This window comes from Pogona vitticeps, chromosome 2, assembly GCF_051106095.1.
Source record: "Pogona vitticeps strain Pit_001003342236 chromosome 2, PviZW2.1, whole genome shotgun sequence".
In the NCBI taxonomy this organism is placed as follows: domain Eukaryota; kingdom Metazoa; phylum Chordata; class Lepidosauria; order Squamata; family Agamidae; genus Pogona; species Pogona vitticeps.
Window position 1 is genome coordinate 116,397,664 of NC_135784.1, and position 19,796 is coordinate 116,417,459.

The 19,796-nt window shown below is 38.9% G+C and overlaps 1 protein-coding gene across 3 annotated transcripts in view; it reads right to left on the minus strand.

Annotated features, from left to right (window-relative positions):
- Window positions 1–19,796, minus strand: part of WWC1 (WW and C2 domain containing 1) — a 122,777-nt gene that overhangs the window by 35,711 nt on the left and 67,270 nt on the right. For 2 of the 3 annotated variants that reach the window (XM_072990268.2, XM_072990266.2), the window contains exons 3-10: window positions 18,998–19,201; window positions 18,083–18,159; window positions 14,439–14,518; window positions 13,975–14,104; window positions 13,181–13,327; window positions 12,819–12,892; window positions 11,644–11,886; window positions 2,392–2,481 (exon numbers count right to left, since the gene is read on the minus strand). In XM_072990268.2, the coding sequence (XP_072846369.1) occupies window positions 2,392–2,481; window positions 11,644–11,886; window positions 12,819–12,892; window positions 13,181–13,327; window positions 13,975–14,104; window positions 14,439–14,518; window positions 18,083–18,159; window positions 18,998–19,201 (1,045 nt within the window). The remainder of the gene's footprint in view (window positions 1–2,391; window positions 2,482–11,643; window positions 11,887–12,818; window positions 12,893–13,180; window positions 13,328–13,974; window positions 14,105–14,438; window positions 14,519–18,082; window positions 18,160–18,997; window positions 19,202–19,796) is intronic. The other variant, XM_072990267.2, reaches the window with a different exon arrangement.

The following is a 19,796-nucleotide window of genomic DNA, read 5'->3' on the forward strand; positions in this document are numbered from 1 at the left end:
GAAACAGTGGTCTTCAAAAATTGGGGAACAGGAAAATGGGATATAACTATTTTAAAAACAATGCAGGTTTGCATGAACATTTTTTTAAAAATCCCTTCAGATACTTTTATTCAAAATTCCACCACAAGAGGCTGAAGAAGAGTGCTTGATGTGAGTGCCCCAGATATTTTTCCATTTCTTTTTCAGTGCCAGTTTCAGAATTGAAGGCCCTATCAGAAAATTATTTTCCGCTTACCAAAGTGCACTAATTATGAAAGTGAGCAAATCCAACTTGCCTCCTTGGAAGTCTCTACCGGACAAACCATGACATCATAGTTCAGGAATTAATTAAACAGCATTGGAATCTATCCTAATGAGGGCAGGTATATAGATGTTTAAAATAAAATAAACATATATTTCAGTAAGAGCACATGTTGGTGCAAGCTGCAAGATGTTTGCACCATGTTGTTGGTACCTACATTTTACACTGTAGTGAAGTGGACAGAGTGTTAGACTAGTGATGATGGCACTGGGAAAACCACACCTTAATATAGCTTCAGAGGAGACAGCTATGTTAGTCTGTACTAGCACATCAAGCAAAAACAAAAGAAAATTTAAAAAAAAGCACCAAAATTTTGTGGCACCTTAAAGACCAATGTATATTTTAATATGAGCTTTTGTGGACAAGTCAGCTTCCTCAGACCCCTTAAATATCACATGTATCTCAGAATCCCTACTAGAGTCACCATACATTGGAATTGACTTGTTATGATACAACACACTGGTTCCCAAGCTTAGGTAACCCAGGTGTTCCTGGACTGCAATTCCCAGAAGCCTTCAACACCAGCTGTGCTGGCCAGGGCTTCTGGGAGTTACAGTCCAAGAATACCTGGGTTACCCAAGGTTGGGAACCACTGACATAAAGCACAAAAAAGTTCTACAGCACACTTCCTTGTCCTACCTCATGGTCATATATCCATGAAATCTTTGTATTTCTATTGGATTTTGCCCTTTCAGTGTTGATAAATATACTTTTCCCTCCAGAAAAAATGGAAATTTTCAGAAAGTTTACATTTCTACTTAAGATATTATCTATCTTAAATATTATGATTCTTACTTCAAAACAAACAGTTTGAAAACACCACTTATGCCTTTATTTCTGCTAAAAAGCAAACAACAGCAGAAAATGGCACAAAGGAGCTATGCAATTTTATGTTTGGAAAAATCCTTCAAAATATCTGTTTTCAAACATATATTGCACACAACAAATTGTAGAATTCACAATATTAATGGAACTGTAGGAGTATAATTATAGTGCAATCACAATATTCATGCAATTGCAAAAATATACTTACATTATGTTTATCATGCCTTTCTGTAGAGTGGTGCCTCAACTTAAAAACATCCCGACTTACAACCATTTCAAATTATGACCAGCTCCAGCCACAAAATTGTGCTTCGACTTGTGGCCGGAGCTTCAAGTTACAATAAAAAAAGGCAGGGGAAAAAGGCAGGAAATTCAAATTGCTAACCGTTGGTAGGCAAAGAGGCTGCTTCTTTGTAGCTCTTTCACCACAACGGTTAGGGTGAGTGCAATGGGAGGAGGCTTTGGACTGCCTGGTAAAGTACTGCTTTCTGCTTTTTAAAAACTGTGGGTTTTGCAGTGTGGCTTTGGGCTGGGGGGTTATATTTCTGTGCTGTGATGGGTCTTGGTGGTTGTTTTTTGGTGTTTTTTCCCCCCATTTCCGATGGGTCTTGGGGGGTTTATTTTTTGGTATTTTCCCCCCATTTCTGATAGTTCTCTGGGGGCATCTGTTTGCTTTTTTGGGTTTTTTTTCCCCATTTCCAATGGGTCTTGCATGCTTGGCTTGCTTTCTGCTTTGCTTTTTACCCATTTCCGATGTGTCTTGCATGCTTGGCTTGCTTTTCTATTCCCCCTCACCTTCGGCCGGAACACATTAATCGCATTTCCGATCGGTCTTGCAGTGTTTTCCGGTGGGGTTTTTGGTGATTTTTTTTCTTCGGCCGGAACGGATTAATTGCATTTCAGTGGGAAATGGTGCTTCGATTTATGACCATTTCAAGTTACGACCATCTTCCAGAATGGATTAAGTTCATAAGTCGAGTCACCACTGTATCTGCAGGGCCTGTGGCAATCCAACTTAGCTGCTGGAGAAGGGAGTTTTAATCAGGGAGTTGATTGGGTTTGTTTATTTATTACTTCTATGTTTTAAACTCCAACTTTAACTTTTATTTTTAATTTCTGTCATATTTTATTGTGTTTATTGAACTACATTCTACTGTAAGCCAGCATGTTCTATTTTGTGGATAAAGGCAGTAAACCATCATCGTCATTTACAGCAGCAGCAGCAGCAGGCGAATACATTTAAGACATTTATTTTAAAAACTCACTTTTTCAGCTGGACATACAACTTTGCTACCAATCGTGTTGTTTCTTCTAATTCCCGGACCAACTGATTTCTTTTACTGTTTAACTTCAGTCTGGAAAAGATACAAGAAAGGAAGAATTTAAAATGCTACTCAAAGCTATATTAAATTAAAAAGTTAGCCCCCTCTGGTGCAGTGCTCTTGAAGATAAATCAGTCTTGTATCTAGCCTTGTTCCAGGCTTCCCATATAACTTCACATGAGCAAATATTTCTTAGTACAGAACAGTTAAAGACCAACAGAAAATATTTTATGTCAAAGAAATCAGAGTAAGAATAAGGATTTCCCCCAGATGGATGCTCCCTTCACCTATACAATTATATATTCATTAATCACTGCTGCTGAAATTGCTGGGATTTACAATTCCCAGAAGTACAAGCTGGATTCCGAGGGGGCAGAGGAACTAGAGACCAAATTGCTAACATGCGCTGGATTATGGAGAAAGCCAGAGAGTTCCAGAAAAATATCTACTTCTGCTTCATTGACTATGCAAAAGCCTTTGACTGTGTGGACCACAGCGAACTATGGCAAGTCCTTAAAGAAATGGGAGTGCCTGACCACCTTATCTATCTCCTGAGAAACCTATATGTGGGACAGGAAGCAACAGTTAGAACTGGACATGGAACAACTGATTGGTTCAAAATTGGGAAAGGAGTATGACAAGGCTGTATATTGTCCCTCTGCTTATTTAACTTATATGCAGAATACATCATGCGGAAGGCAGGACTGGAGGAATCCCAAACCGGAATTAAGATTGCCGGAAGAAATATCAACAACCTCCGATATGCAGATGATACCACTCTGATGGCAGAAAGTGAGGAGGAACAAAAGAACCTTGTAATGAGGGTGAAAGAGGAGACTGCAAAAAATGGTCTGAAACTCAACATCAAAAAAACTAAGATCATGGCCACTGGTCCCATCACCTCCTGGGAAATAGAAGGGGAAGATATGGAGGCAGTGACAGATTTTACTTTCTTGGGCTCCTTGATCACTGCAGATGGGGACAGCAGCCACAAAATTAAAAGATGCCTGCTTCTTGGGAGGAAAGCGATGACAAACCTTGACAGCATCTTAAAAAGCAGAGACATCACCTTGCCAACAAAGGTCCGAATAGTCAAAGCTATGGTTTTTCCTATAGTGATGTATGGAAGTGAGAGCAGGACCATAAAGAAAGCTGACCGCCGAAGAATTGATGCCTTTGAATTGTGGTGCTGGAGGAGGCTCTTGAGAGTCCCCTGGACTGTAAGGAGAACAAACCTATCAATTCTAAAGGAAATCAACCCTGAGTGCTCACTGGAAGAGAAGACTCCTTGGAAAAGATCTTGATGTTGGGAAAGTGTGAAGGCAAGAGGAAAAGGGGACACCAGAGGATGAGATGGTTGGACTGTGTCATCGAAGCAACCAAGATGAATTTGACACAACTCCAGGAGGCAGTGGAAGATAGGAGGGCCTGGCGTGCTCTGGTCCATGGGGTCACGAAGAGTCGGACACGACTAAACGACTAAACGACGACGACAATTCCTTTGCACCTCACATATCATGAACCACATTCTAAGTATCAGGATTACAATTTGTTGATTACAAAAACTTTTCTGACAAACTGAGAAAAAGGAATGAATGCCAGCACTACGATTTTACACAGAGATGGCATCTGATCATCAATGATGTTCACCTTTGCAAAAGGTATGCAGACTATCCAGAAGCAAACAGATCTGTTGTGTAAACAAGATTAATACTTCCTGGCAGAGATGCAAAATAATACTGAAGGTATTGTAAAACTATTGTCTCTCATTTCTTTATGCTAAAGAGATATTTGAAAGAGGATATTTAAAGAGGGTACCATTTTAATCTCCAAAGAAATTTAAGTTAAAAATATGTGAATAAATATCCAAAGAGACCATGTGACAATCTAGAGAAAGTACATAAATATGTAAAAATGTATCATATCTATGTTGCCTTAAAGTTCCCTTAATTTTGAGGGTGGAGGGGTGGAGGCTATATAGTACTAGTCTTTTTTTTTTGCAAGTGAAAGCAGAACCAGGATTTAATTGGGTTTTGTGTTTGTGTGATTGGGTTCTTTTCCTGAAGAGGGCGGACCAAGGGATTCGGCGGGAATAATGGCAGGAGTCGACGTAACGGTCAAAAACGGATTGGTTTTATTAACTTTTACATCAGTTAACTCTGGACCAAACGGGTCCGGTAACTCTTCGTCAGTCAACAAGTTATACTTCTTGGGTTTTGCCCCAGGCATTACATCTTTATTCTTTACTGTTTCTTCACCCCAAAACGAGTAATTGCGTTCGGGCTCGCGACCGACGCAGTCAGAACTGAGCAGGAAGTCCTGCAACAAGGATGGACCACGACCGACCCCTCCAGCCTGGGTAGGAATGGGCTGACACCACCAGGGGTTTCCCTGTCCATCGTAGGGCGAGAAGCCATACCCACTCCCGGTTTCCATCCCTCTTTAGACTCACGAACTCCAGTTTTGCTCAACTCCTTCGGCAGTGGCAACAAGCCGTCTTCCCTCATTAGATTCGGGAAGTTCTTAACTAGAGTTGCGATTCTCTCCCTCTCTGCTCCCGTCTCTCTCGTTTGGGTACTCTTCTCTTCCTTTTCTCCTTCTTCTCCTCTCTCCCCTCTCTCCTCCTTTATAACTTCGTCCCATCTCCAATCTCCCGACTCCTCCCCCCAGTCTCTGGTTCTTTCCGCTAGGAACACCTCTATGGCTTTATTAGCGCCCCCTTCTTCATCATCTAACTTGATTAATTCGCCCACAACGCATTCTCCGCCTCCTTCTTCTTTAGATGCTTGTGAGGACGGCTCACTCTCCGTCCTTTGCTCACAGTTTGCCACAGGTGAGACAGACTGTTTCGATATGTATGAACAAGGTTTGCACTGGAATTTGGAGCACATCAGGGAAGGTTTCATGCCACAAGCAATTCTACTTCCACAGTGACAAGCTCTCCATGTCGTGGTTCATGGTTTGTTTTTCCCCAGTTCATGCCTTGGGGGAGGGTAACGTAATGCCTCCACCTCCTCTGCCACTCACCGGGTGCCAGAACACTGTCTTCAAAGAACGGAGGTGGTGGAGGATGAAGAGGAGGCAGGACCAGGCAGGGAGGTGATGGGGCAGCAGGAAGGAGTAGGACATTCACTTTGCTGAAAACAAAATGCTAATAGGAAAAAAAAAAGTTCAGCGCTTCTTTTCGTTTCAGAAAAATGGGATCCCCAAACTGAACTATGAACCAAACCAAAAAATCAGCTCAGTTTGCGGAGTGTTTGTTTGTTGTTCTGTTCGTGCCCATCTATAGTTACAATTTTTTAAAAGTAGCTCTTCCTTCTCTTGATAATTGGGAGCATCCGGAAATGATTTGTGTTATTTTTATTTCTTTATTGATTTGCATCGTTTGTAGGCTACCTTTCTTCCAGTGAAGGGACTCACAATGTTAAAACAGATAAAACACAATAAATTACTGATTAAAAAGCAATTAAACTATGCCACTAATCAAAAATCCGTTAAGTAATTTGAAAACATTTAAAACTATAAAAGCAAACTTAAAAGAGCAAAAGACCAGCCTCCAGGACAGATAATTGTTATTAAAATTATTAAAAGCTGCCTTAAAATGTTGCCAGAAGGATAAAAGGGAGGAGGCTAATCTATGGTGGCCATACTTTGAGTTTGCATTGAAAGCAGGCCTTATTGCATGCAGAATACTACACAAGCAATACAAGCATAATGAGAACTCATCAGACTTTATAACAGAGATAAGAAAAGCTACTATTTCAATTTTCTTGAAACTCTCAACCAATATGACTACTACTTTTTGGTTGTAAGAGTAACTTCTCCAAGGTCTGCTTTATAATCCACATGAATCCAAGAACAATCTATGGAGTAAATCCAACTGTTAAATTCAACTAGACTAGATACACTAGCTGGATAGCCCAGCTGCGTCCCTATCTTGATGTTGGGGCGCTCATCACCTTGGTACATGAGCTTGTAATCTCGAGATTAGACCACTGCAATGCGCTCTACGTGGGGCTACCTTTGAGGTTGATGCGGAAGCTCCAAGTGGTACGGAACGTGGCAGCCAGACTCCTTAGTGGAGTGAGAAAATACCAACATATTTTGCCCACTCTGGCCGCTTTGCATTGGCTGCCCATTCGGTTCTGCATTGACTTCAAAGTTTTAATGCTTACGTATAAACCCCTAAACAGTTTAGGGTCTCGATACTTGGCAGAACACCTACTCCCACCAAAATCTGCCCGTATCACTCCATCGGGTCAGGAGGTGAGGCTGAGGAGCTTGACGCTGAGGGAGGCCCAAAAGAAAAAAACAAGAAACCGAGCCTTCTCAGCGGTAGCTCCTCAACTCTGGAATAACCTTCCTCCGGAGATTCGTGCGGCCCCTTCGCTGGACATCTTTAAAAACCAACTGAAAACTTGGATGTTTGTGTAGTAGGCCTTCCCTCCAGCTAATGCTTGATATTTTTTCCTTTTTCTTTTTTTAATATTTTCTCTTTTTCCCTTCTTTCATCTTGATTAACTTCTTTATTGATGTTTAAACTTTGTTATATTTTATATATGGTTATTTATGTTGGTAGCCACCTAGAGTGGTCGTTTGACCAGATAGGCGGGATATAAATAAATAAATAAATAAATAAATAAATAAATAAATAAATAAATAAATAAATAAATAAATAAACAAACAAACAAACAAACAAACAAACAAACAAACAGCCAACTCTAGTCATATGTAAATTTCATTGACTCAGTAGGTTCAATCTACTAGGGATAAACATTGCTATTTTTTATTTTTGTTTGTTTCCTGACCTATTAGTGTAATGCACTATTCTGGGTGGTTAACAAACAACGACATCAGGCAAACAATGGCAAATAAAGCAACAGTGAAAACCATAAAAAAATTACAAGACAAATTAAATCAAATGTTTTTACTTCAAAGTTATCTCACTTTAAGTTGCCTATTACTATCTCCCTTAAGGTACTTGATCATATTAAGTACAAATGAAATTGCTTCATTTAGTAAGAAATATCATCTACAGTGCTGAAGGCAAGACAAATCTCGTGTTATACACTAGTCAATGTTGGCTTAATTAAAAAACAATTAACAATTCATTTCTCACCTCTTAATTTAGCTTCACAATGATAAGAGAGGATAACTCATAAACATATATTAACAAAATATAATGTTCTTCCATGCTTCCTAATTAGCTGTGAAACCATACTCCTAGCAACTCAGTTAACAAGGAGTAGTTATCTTGTGGTTTAAAATGGAAACACTGTAATAATCAATCTTAATTTATGCCTCTATTTTAATTTCTTTTGTCTTAAAATGAGTTGGTTCAACCCAGATGGGTTCATCTGAAAAATTGTTTCCACAAACATCCTGAATTCTGAGGAGTCCAAAAATAGTCTTTAGGGCTGCTATCTAAAATTATGTAGTACTGAATGAATATAGACACAATAGAACAACACAAGCTCTCTTCTGCACTTCTGGATATGCAAAGCATCTTGTAACAGGTAGCCCATACAAATGAACAAAGCATTATAGAATAATCTCTTCTACTGCAAGGTAGGTGGGTTGTCTGTATTATCGTGCCAACAGGAAAGGAGGACATCACTACAGAACAAATGCAGATGAAGTGTGATACTATGCGTGAAGAAATAGTAGTCTGTAACTACTCAGTGTAACTTCTAGAAGTAGCAAAGAGTAATTTTAGAAAAAGAGGTGTTTTTCTTCTTCTGCAACTAGAGAAGGTATGTACAGTAGATCGTTAGAGAGCAGATATATAAATATCATGTGTGACATGGGATTTGGGATTCAGCAAAATTTTGCAGATTTCTGAAGGTTTAAAATCCTACATACATGCTATTTCATTTATTTGTGTGGGATGGCTGTTAACTCTGTGCAGGAAGAAGCCTGAAAAATCATACACACACAAACACACACACACAAACAAACAAACAAAAACCCTAAGATGAAGGACAGTTTGTTCAATTCCTTTTTAGTGAGCAGAGGCTGAATGTCAGAAACAGTCATAGCAGGCTCTAAGCAGTATCTGCCTACGCAGCAAGTCTAATGAATGGCAATTACATGGAGGTTTTTCAACCTTGCTACTACTGCATCTTGTACTAAAACTACAGCTGAAACTTGATGCTGTCTCTCTCCATCCAGGCACCAACTGTAATTTTCTTTCAGTAGCCCAGAGAATGACAGGAGACTGTGTGGGAGAAGTGGCAGCTTTTATCTGCTTGGTAGTCTAGCTGTCAAATTATAATCTTTTGAAATTTCAGTTCCTATGGGAATAACATTTTAAAATGCATTTGTATTTAAATATAGCAAAAATTCTAATTCTAATGTCTCTTTGCAGTTGTCAGGTGGTCTATCTCATAAATATTAAAGGAAGGCAGCACAAGAAAGTCTCAAACCAGCATTTCCGTATGTATAAATTGCAATCTCAACATGACAACTTTGTGAAGATGCCATGAAAACCCAGGATTTGTCATTTTTCATACTGAATCTCAGGCTAAAATCTGCTTTAAGCCATAGAATCTGGATGATGTCAACATCCGGCAATGGAGATCCTTAATGTGATTTAATTTAGCATGTCGTCTTCTCCCCACCCCCTCTTTTTCAGGTTCTGGGGATTCTTTTTGCCCTGGAAAAGCCTTTGGGAGCCTTGGGATGCAGGCCAGCCTTTCATATCAGAAAACTGCTGCCAGATCACCAACAGAGTTTTCTCAATGGTCTTGCCATTTTTCTTCTGGCCTGCCCTGGCAAAAGGGAAACTAAGTGCCCCCCTCCCTGTTGTCTTTTTGCCAGCATGTAAACACTTTTAAAAAATCCAGATAGGCTGTTGGCAACTGCCTAGCTGCTGAATGTGCAACACATGTTTCACAGGGATATTTTGCTAAGTTTCGTTTTGAATTATTTTTGAAGTGGGTCTTTTAATGCTATAGTAGTTGGTCTTGTTGAATGTGTTCTTTTATTTAATGTTACTATGAGCCTCTCTGCAGAAAAAGTTGTTTTAATTCAAACACATACATAAATAAACCAGGAAATAAATAAACATACTGACTGCTGGTTTGGTTATCTGACTGAGGAGCTAGAGGATAGGAGTTCAATTCCCCACTATGCCTCCTTGGGAGGTGTTGGACTCATTGATTCATAGGATCCCTTCCAGCCCTGCAGTTCTAAAATACTCATCCAGTTAAGAAACCTTGCGACAGAATATATTTGAATACAATTCAGAAAAAACAGAGTATTTGCTTAAAGTTTGTTTCTTTTGCATCAATATATATTTGGGAATCAGGCAAGCAAGGGCTCTGGTGACTTAAGTGGCTTCAGAACCACTTGGGAGTAGCACAGATCAGTGTTAAAACTCTCTTGCCACGGCAATGAGAAAAGCAGTCATGGCTTCATTGACTGAGGAACAGCTGAGAACAGCCGTCTGCATTTTGTGGCCACACAACCTATTTCAGTGATGACAATTTTCCATACGAAGAACTCAGAAGGATAATCCTCATTTTGTTTTTTTGTTTTGTTTTTTATCATTTTTAAATTAAATACAGTGGACCCTCGACTTACAGACTTTTCGAGTTACAGACTTCTCTGGACGCAAAATTTAGATTTGACTTGCAGCCGGAGAATCAACTTACAGACCAGAAAAAAAACCAAAATGGAACAAAAATAGAATAAAAACTGCCAGTTATGGGATTAATCGGTTTTCAGTGCATTGTAGGTCAATGGAGATTCGACCTACAGACTTTTCGACTTGCAGCCACCGTTCCAATACGGATTAATTCCGTAAGTAGAGGGTCCACTGTAAATAGTGACAACACTAGCATAAAATGTGTATACATACAATACAGAACTATAATTCCCCTACTGTGCCACCCTCACCCTCAGGACTAGGTAACCAGAAATATCCTTTTAACCCCTTTTCATCCCATTCCACTCCAAAAATAAATTGATTCTTCTGATGGCTTATGACCTTTCCCTTTCACAAAGACATGCTTCAAATATAAATTCCATACCTCTTTAAAATTGTTATATTTTGTCATTTCCCTTCCTACTTTCATTTCACATGTTAGCTTATCATTAATTGCTGAACTCCAAATTTCTTTGTACCAGTCTTCAAGATTAATTTCCTTGTCACTTTTCCAATTCTTCACAAATATTAGTCTTGCTGATGTGACCATTATAACAATTAACTCTTTTTGTTATTTTTTAAGATGGATGTTCTTAATTATATTTAATAGGGCTATAATTGGTGATGTTTAAATATGATATCCAATAATTTCTCTAATTTTTTAAAAAAATCAGTCTCATTCTTTCTTATTTCACAAGTCCACTGCATCTGCATATAGGTCCCTTTTTCTTTTTTACATTGAAGTAGTACATTTTTATTTATTATATTCATTCTTGATGGAGTAAGGTACAATCTCCATGCAACCTTATGGAGAATCCTAATTTTGAAACATTTTCATTTGAAATTTTTCCAAGTCCGACTAGATGAAGATGAAGAATCAATCATAAGAAATAACATCTGGATAGAAAACTCACCAGACACACAGTTCACCTCATCATAGCCTTCTCCACTCAAATGAGATTCAATGTACTTCTGTTTAAATTAGTTTTTAAATCTAGTTTGGTATCTTCTAATAAGCTAATATAAACCTTTGCACAAATTAGTGTCCCCTTCTGTCTTCCTTTATGATGGTTCATGCTCCTTGTTTCGGTTATGTGTAAGATGGTAGACTTTCCTTGTCAGGGAATCATCTCATGGGGTTTCAAGGTGCTCACAGAGCATGTACAGAACATGTAAAATATGAGGCCATATTTTAATCCTGAAAGATGAGAGCTGGAGAGAATTCTTCCTGTGGTCTGAGATGTGGTGTTCATAACCATAAATAGCAGAATGACCTGTGTAAAGTGGACACTCCTCATGCTCTCTGGAATCTAAACGCAGTGCTGAAGACCAGGGACCTGCTGTCCCACCCAGTTTCAGGGATTTCTGTATAGTATCGTATGCAACTTATTTACAGATAGGCACAGTGTCTGCAGCAGATTTACTAATTCACAAGAATAGAAGAAACTAATCATTTCCAGTACTTAAACTGAGAAAAGCACAAAAAGTCACAAAGGTGTACTATTGTGAATCAACAAAACATCCTCACTTTAATTGGAAGCACCCACCTTTCTGTCAAAGCTTTGCTCTGTGTGTCTCTTGCAGCCTGAAGATCTTCTTCTAGACGTTTCCTCTCCATCTCCAATCTTTCCACTTCACTTTGAGTCCATTTTCTAGGGCTAATGAACCTCATTTCTTTTAGAAGTTCCTCCTTTTCATTGATTAACATTAATCGATCTCGTTCAGAATCCAGCACACCAGGCCAGGCCTCGCTATCCAGTTTAGCCAACTGAATTTTTATGTTTGCTATTCTAGAGGATGAAGAAACCAATTAATTTTTTTCATGCACTTTGAAACTACATATAGATTCATATCATTCACGAATAATGCTAGTTCTCTCACTTTGAAAATATAGTCTTCAGTTTGAACAGAGATATGAGATTAGTTTATAAATATTATCTAATATCTTATGCCACAGAAAATACTATCAAGTATCATATACCACAATATTGAGCAACTTGGTACTGAAGACCAGCATTTATTCATTTTCACCCATCATAGTGATTGTGACCTAATCTACCACTGACCCAAAACGGCCAAGGCTTTGCCTGATGCTTTGCACAGAAGGCATACTTCAGAATACATTTTTAAAACTTTTGGGCTTTTTCCCATGGCAGGGAAGCTGCTGCTTAATTAATTTAAAGTCTAGAATTAATAACCATCCATCCAAGCTACACTGAAGCATTCTTTGCATCTCTTAAAGCTCTGCTGCTTGATTAAGCCCAACATTGTGCTTCACTATTAAATTAGCAAAGGCATTAACCTGTAATCTGTGAATTCGTCCATGCATTTCTAAAGAACATGGTCTGGAAGGATTGCTCTGCTATGATTTGATAACTTCTATCAGCATGCTCATGATATAAGATCCTATTTGTTCATAATGTTTTCAGTTTTATATTCAGTTTCATTCTAAACCACATGACTTATAAAGCTAAACAACATACAAAAAGTAAAACACACTTCCTCCCAGTCAGTTCATAATTTGCATCTAACTGAAAGACACGATTCCACATGTCCAGCTAGAAATCTTAGCCATACTAGAAATGCAACTGTGTACAAGTTCACTCTCACATTCTACATATTTGCTTTGTTGAGCAGGTATGTCTCCCTTACAAGCAAGCTGTTTATTCAGATTACGAATTGTGCTTATTTGAACTCAGTAGCATTAAAAAAAACCAATTACCTTCGCTTAGCCTCTTCGTATTGGAGGCGTAGTCTCACTTTCTCAGCCAACTGATTATTACTGCTTACAATAAACTAAGGGAGAAAACACTGTAAGTTTAATCAGTCATGACTGTAAATTTGTCATGTCAACAACATGTGTCAAAGCCAAAGTTCAACATAAGCATTAAAAAGATAAGAAATGACACAAATCTGAATCATATTTACTTCCCTAATTCCACACCTAAGTGACTCAGAGAAACTGAATGTTAAAATATTTGCCTGAAATATTTATGTAAAAACATATCACATTACAACAGAACACCGTGAAATAGCTCTGATGGAATTAAATAACAGTGAGGGCCTGGACAACATTTTACATACATTTCCAGAAACATCTGTTTGGGAGCCAGCATCGAGATACTGCCTAGGTAACGAGAAACTGGAGCTTTCCAAAGATGTGCTGCTGGTCCATGGATCTGAATGTGATCCTCTATCCATCACAAAACTAGCCTTTAGCCTGGCAAGACTCTAGAACAAGAAGAAAACAAATTCAACTCCTGATTGCTTCACTGATCAAAATGCTTTGAAGAAGACAATTAAGATGGAGGAAGAATGTGAGGGGGATATACTTCATAAAAATCAGTCTCTTTCATCCATGTGAAAATATGCAGACATAAAATTGTATCTCCTTCTTCTTAATATCTTTTTTTAAACAGACATGCAGTGGAGGAGTTAAGACAGAGACAGAGTTATTTTACTTTATGAAAAAAATGTACAGGAGATTCGTTAATTTTGCTTCTATTAACAGAGATAATTTCATTTTCCTGTTCATGACAAACTATTTCTGAACTGGCAATTACAAAAACTCATACAACGGTACCTCAGTTTATGAATGCCTCGGTTTATGTAATTTTCAGTTTACGAACCGAAATCCAAAGAAAATAATGCTCCAATTTACTTTTTCCCCCCGCTGTATGAAAGGGTTTCCCCAAGATGCATTGCACCTGGAAGTTTCTAATGCCACCCCTGTTCCTAGCGCAATCCGCATTTCAGTTTATGAAATTTCCGCAGTACGTAACATCACAGAGGACACATTAATTTCGTAAACTGAGGTACACCTGTAGTTGCTGGGGTGGTACTCCCAGCACAAATTGTTCACCAAACTGGTCCCATACCTCAAGGAGATCTTGCTTCTCTTGCTCGCCTGATGTTATGGCTTTCTTGATAGCTTTCATTTCATTTAAGATGGCCTGTGCCTCATCAAGTTTATATCCACCTTGAGTATCAGCCATTTTCATATCAATTCTTCAAGATAGCAGTGTATAAAAAAAGAAGAAACACTGTTACTAACAGGAAGGCAAGACAGAATTATAAGGACAGGAGGCTCAGCCCTCCTATTTTTGTCTTTAACACAGATTCCCTACCCCAGTGGTTCCCAGCCTTGAGGACCCATTGGTTCTTGGACGAAAACTCCCAGAAACCTCCACCACTAGCTGTGCTGGCCAAGATTTCTGGGAGATGTAATCCAAGAACATTTGGGGATCCAAGGTTAGGAACCACTGCTGTAGCCATACATGACAAACAGCTAGCTAGATTTTAAAACTTTTTTTTGGTCAGAAAGTCAAGATCGTTAACTTACTTCTTTAGTGTCTGGAAACCAAGTTCCTTATACTGGAGTTCCTGTCTCATGTGAGCAACTTCTCTCTTGAGTTTGTTAACCTGCAAATTGTAAAGAAGCTATTTTCTTATTTTAATCATTATTTTTTAATTAAAAATCTTTGTAAACCTTTCAAGGCACACTTGTGCATTTCCTATTTTCCACAGAAAAGCAGTATGGTTTAATTATTGGCTTAATGATAATAAATATGCAAGTACTAAGAAGATAAATCTATAGCTGCTTATATGAGTTAGAAAATTTCCTTAATTTCATTGGGCTTTACTTCTGAATAGTTACATATAGAATTCAGTTATAAAACAAATCACTGCCTGGGGTATCACAATAAATGTGGATCAAACTAGCCTCCATTTGAGTTCAGGTAATTCTCCTTGCCTCCACCTGTCAGAATTTATCATGCCAATAGCTTAAAACCATATGTGAACAGAGATGAGGTTATTCCTACATGTGTCAACTGAAAGGATGGGAAGAGGAGTGTGGTGTTTACTGTTACAGAATCATTCTGACATAACAATGATGATGTATTTTACAAAATTACTGTCCAGACTTTTGGTGTTCTTAGACTGTGAAGTACCTTTCCATGTTAGTAGGATGAAGCATCAAATGAAAAAGCATCTTCACCATAAAAAGGTCAGCAGAGACAAGACCACTTTCATGTCAATTAAGCAATTAAGAGCACCAAGCTTTTGCTTCACAATAAAAGGACCTTCCCGCACAATCTGAAACTTACAGTGTTTGACAGGATTCAGGACTAGCACTCAAAACTCCACATGAATATCATGGTGCTTTGCCTTTGCATTTCCCCTCCAGGCCTGAACCTCATGCCACAACTGCCTATATCTCCCAAGCAGCATCTATAGACATGCCTCCTGTCTTTACAAGAAAGTATCACAACTAATCACATACGAAAAAGCTTGTTCAAATCATTCTGGTTTGAAAAACTAGAAGCCCATGAGAAGCAGAGAAAAAAGGCAGTTTGGGAGCAAAAAGGGCTGGACCAGTTCAGATCAGCCTTTGCTTTATGTGGTCAGTAAAAAAAGGCCCATTTTATGAGCAGAAAGTAAGGGGAAAGAGTAATGGATGGAAAGGTGAATGTGGTGATTCCTGTTACAGCATCATTCCCACAATCAAAGTCAGAGAAATCCATAGATATCTTATTAAAATAATAGAAATATTAAAATAAATTTATCCATGCTTGGCCCTGTGCTTGCCCTTGTTCATTGTGATTGCCTCTTCATCCTCACTGATTGTCCTAGTTTGTCAATGCACAAACACAGTGCAGTTCCCTAGTACAAAACACAAGACACTATACGGAATTCTGGCATACATAATACGAGCCTGGATCTCCATAACAAACTGGAATGTGACTGACAAGGAGGGAGAATGGGTGAGAGTAATGTATGATCACAGTGCTCATTCACTGCTTGATAAACTGTGATATATGAAACTGTAGAAAGGTATCTGTTTCATATTTCTGTTGTTACAGCATTTCTGCACTGGGAGAATGAAACAGATAAGTAAATGTGAAGCCTCTGAAACATTTCAGAGGTTGTTATTGTTGTTGTTGATGACGACGACGACGACAACAACAACAACAACAACAACAACAACAACAACAACAACAACAACAACAACAATGCACCAGACATAACAGTAATAGAATGAAGAAAGGTCCAAATTATTGACATTGCAATTCCGGGGGATCGCAGAGTTGAAAATAAAGAATTGGAAAAACTAACAAAGTACAGAGAACTAGCAATCAAACTTCTTGCTCTGGAAGAAACGCATTTCAGTGGTCCCTGTAGTCATTGGGGCTTTGGGAATATTATCAAGAAATTTGACACAGCAGTTGCAGATCTCAGAAATCACACCATCAGAGCTACAAAAAACGGCAATGTTAGAAACAGCATACATACTGCACTGATATTTAACAGATACTTAGGTTTTTGGTTAAAACTTGTATCTGTTATATAATACCAATATTTTTATAATTTTGCCTGGTGTTACTGAACAAGAACAAGAACAAGAACAACAACAACAACAACATGCCATCAAGTTGACTCCAACTTACAGCAACCCTTTCCATGGTTTTGGAGGTAGAGAACACTGGTGGTTTGCTATTTTCTTTTTCTGAGGACATGCTGGGACAATGGGGCTTGCCCATGGCTACACAGGCTAGCTCTTCCTAGGAGGCCTAGGGGGGAAATCAAACTCCCAATCCCTGGTACCACAGCCAAACCACTGAGCTATCCAGCGAGCTATTTCAGATGTTATGCCCAATTCCTTCTCAGAGATGTTTCTGTAACTATTTTATTAATAAAGGCAGGAACTGGGAAAACACACATATGCGTTAATGCACCCATGCACGCGCACACTACACACAACACTGTTTTGGACAAGAACTACCAGAACCCCTACCCAGCACAGCCATTCTGGATGGAAGAGAGTACAGTTTTGGGACATTGTATCGGCTCCGTGGAATCTCAATTGTGGGGTTCCGCAGGGCTCGATTATCTTACCAATGCTGTTTAATATCTACATGAGGCTGCTGGGCCAGGTCATCAGGGGTTGTGGGGCTTCGTGTCATCAGTATGCTGATGACACCCAGCTCTACATCTCCTTTTTTCCTACAACAGTGAATGCTGTTCCGTCCCTTCAGCGCTGTCTGGATGCCATACTGGGATGGATGAGGGAATGGTCTGAGGCTGAACCCAGACAAGATGGAGGTCCTGAGGGTGGGTGGCCCAGACATTGGTGGTTTGGGAAACTCCCTCACTTTTTTGGGGTGTGTGTGACTCTCACCACAAAGACTGAGGTTCACAGCTTGGGGGTACATCTTGATCCGGTGCTTACCATGGAAACTCAGGTAACATCAGTGGGCCGCACTGCCTACCTCCATCTTTGGCTGATTGTCCAGCTGCGTCCCTATCTTGATGTTGAGGCCCTCACCACTGTGGTCCATGCACTTGTAGTCTCGAGATTAGACTACTGTAATGCGCTCTACGAGGGGCTACCTTTGAGACTGATGTGGAAGCTTCAAATGGTGCAGAATGCGGTGGCCAGACTTCTTACTGGGGTTAGAAAACATCAACATATCTCCCCCACTCTGGTGGCCTTGCATTGGCTACCTGTTCATTTCCGCATTGATTTCAAAATACTAATGATGACATATAAAGCCCTAAACGGTTTAGGACCTCAATATCTGGTGGAACATTTTCTCCCACCTAGATCTACCCGCTCTAGCCCTGGAACAATCTCCCCACAGAAATTTGTCTAGCTCCCTTGCTGGGCATTTTTAAGAGCCAACTCAAGACCTGGCTCTTCAGACAGGCCTTCCCTCCTGTCGATACCTAACTTATTTCGCCATCCTCCAGTATCATAATATTGCTGTTTTATTTTATTTTAATACCATTTTTAGCCGCCCAGAGTAGACTTCGGTCTAAATGGGCGGGATATAAATTAATTAAATAAATAATATTAAAATAATAATAAAAGATTTCAGGAGTCATAATCAAAACAATAACTTTTACAATCTTTGACTATAAGCATTACAACTTTATTAATTCAGCATTAAAAGAATGTAAAAGATACTCTATTTTCCTCCTTACCCTAGATTTTGTAGTAGCAATTTCAGCTTTAAGAATTTCTGGATCATATTTTGAGCTGGAAGAGGAACTGGACACTACTAGAATAAAAGAAAAAGAAACAAGCAAAGTTTAAAGCATACCAGGGACAGCCAGAGACCGTATATATTAAAAAGTACAGTATTTACCTTGAAGCATTTGAACAGGATATGAACACAACATTTTTGGTTGAGCATCTAAATGTTTCTAAAGAAACAAGGGTTGGAAAGAGAAAAATGGAAAGAGCAACAGCTGCACTCATTTCAACAGAAGGTTGTCTTAAATGGCAATTCCAAGGTTTCAAAATAGCATTCTTTTTCACTCTTCCTTTTCTCTTTTATTTATGTTTTCCATAATTAATCCATTTTTACAAGAAATTGTGACAGAAGTCACTGAATCAGTTTACATTAATAAACCTAGTTTGGAACATTTTAACTCACCATACCATATTCAGACACAGACAGCTATATTATGTGCTGTAATTTAAGGCTGTTTATCAAAAGTCATTTCTGCTTGAAAGACAAAATGATATACAAGTGACTCTTCTTTTCACTGCACTTTCAAAAAGGAAATCCATTTTTAATAGAGAACAGTGTCTTGGCAGCAGGAGCCGATGCAAGGAAAACTGAGACAGAAATGTCAATGGCTCACACAGTTCCCGTATTATTTATGGATAAATGATTTCTGTGCATTGTTATCCATATTTCTAGAGTAGCTCCAAGCTTTAAATTTCAAAAGGCAAGTCAGAAAACTACAATGTTCCAGATGGACTGAACTCCCCATGAATTCTCATCAACAGCTATGATGGTTAGGGCTGATCTGTAGGGCTAGAGTTGCTTCATTTTAGCACAACTGGAAAAACTGAACAAATACCAATAACAAAACCAATCAATTACTCACAACTAGTCTGAGATCCCAATTTGTGTTCCCAAACATCATGGAGTTGTTGGTATTCTTGCTGAGCCAGTTCAAGTCTCTGCTGCTTGACCTGGTAGATCTCCTTCTGAGCAGTCAGTGCTTCTTGTGCCAGTACAAGATAGTCCTTCAGCATGTGCTCCTGCTCTCTCCGCCATTGTACTCGAGGATCCTCTATCTGGGTAGTTTCTTTAAAATATATGTATATCTTTATTCAGAAGGATAGAACTACTGTACTACTAAAACAAGCCACTGCAGCCATTCCTAGCATGAAACAAAAATGTTCAATTCATTCTCTTTTCACATGTTATTTAATTATTTACTTATTAAGTATAATTACATCCCACTTTATTATCAGGAGACCTCAGGACAGGGCAGAGGAAACTTAAAACAGTTTAAGGTTGTTTAAAGCACTAAAAAAAGATAAGCAAATATGAACCATTTAAACCTGCCTAATTACAGAAGGTAACAGACCTACTCAAGCCACTACCAGTTTGGCATACCTGCCTCCAAAGACAATATATGATTTGATGGCACATCAAAGGCTAGCAAATTTCATTTGGCACAAGGTTTTATGAATGACAAATGCATGCACGGGTTGTTGGCTACATTGGAAAATTATTTTACACAGTTGAGTGGGGGTATGAACAATGGGGTGAGAAGGAGGCAACTATCGAGGTGGTGCTAGGTAGGGGAAGGAATGGTGGTGGGAGTAGAACATGCCATGTAGGAGAAGACAGGTTAGATATATTACATCTATCCTCTCTTCTAGTCCTACCCCCAA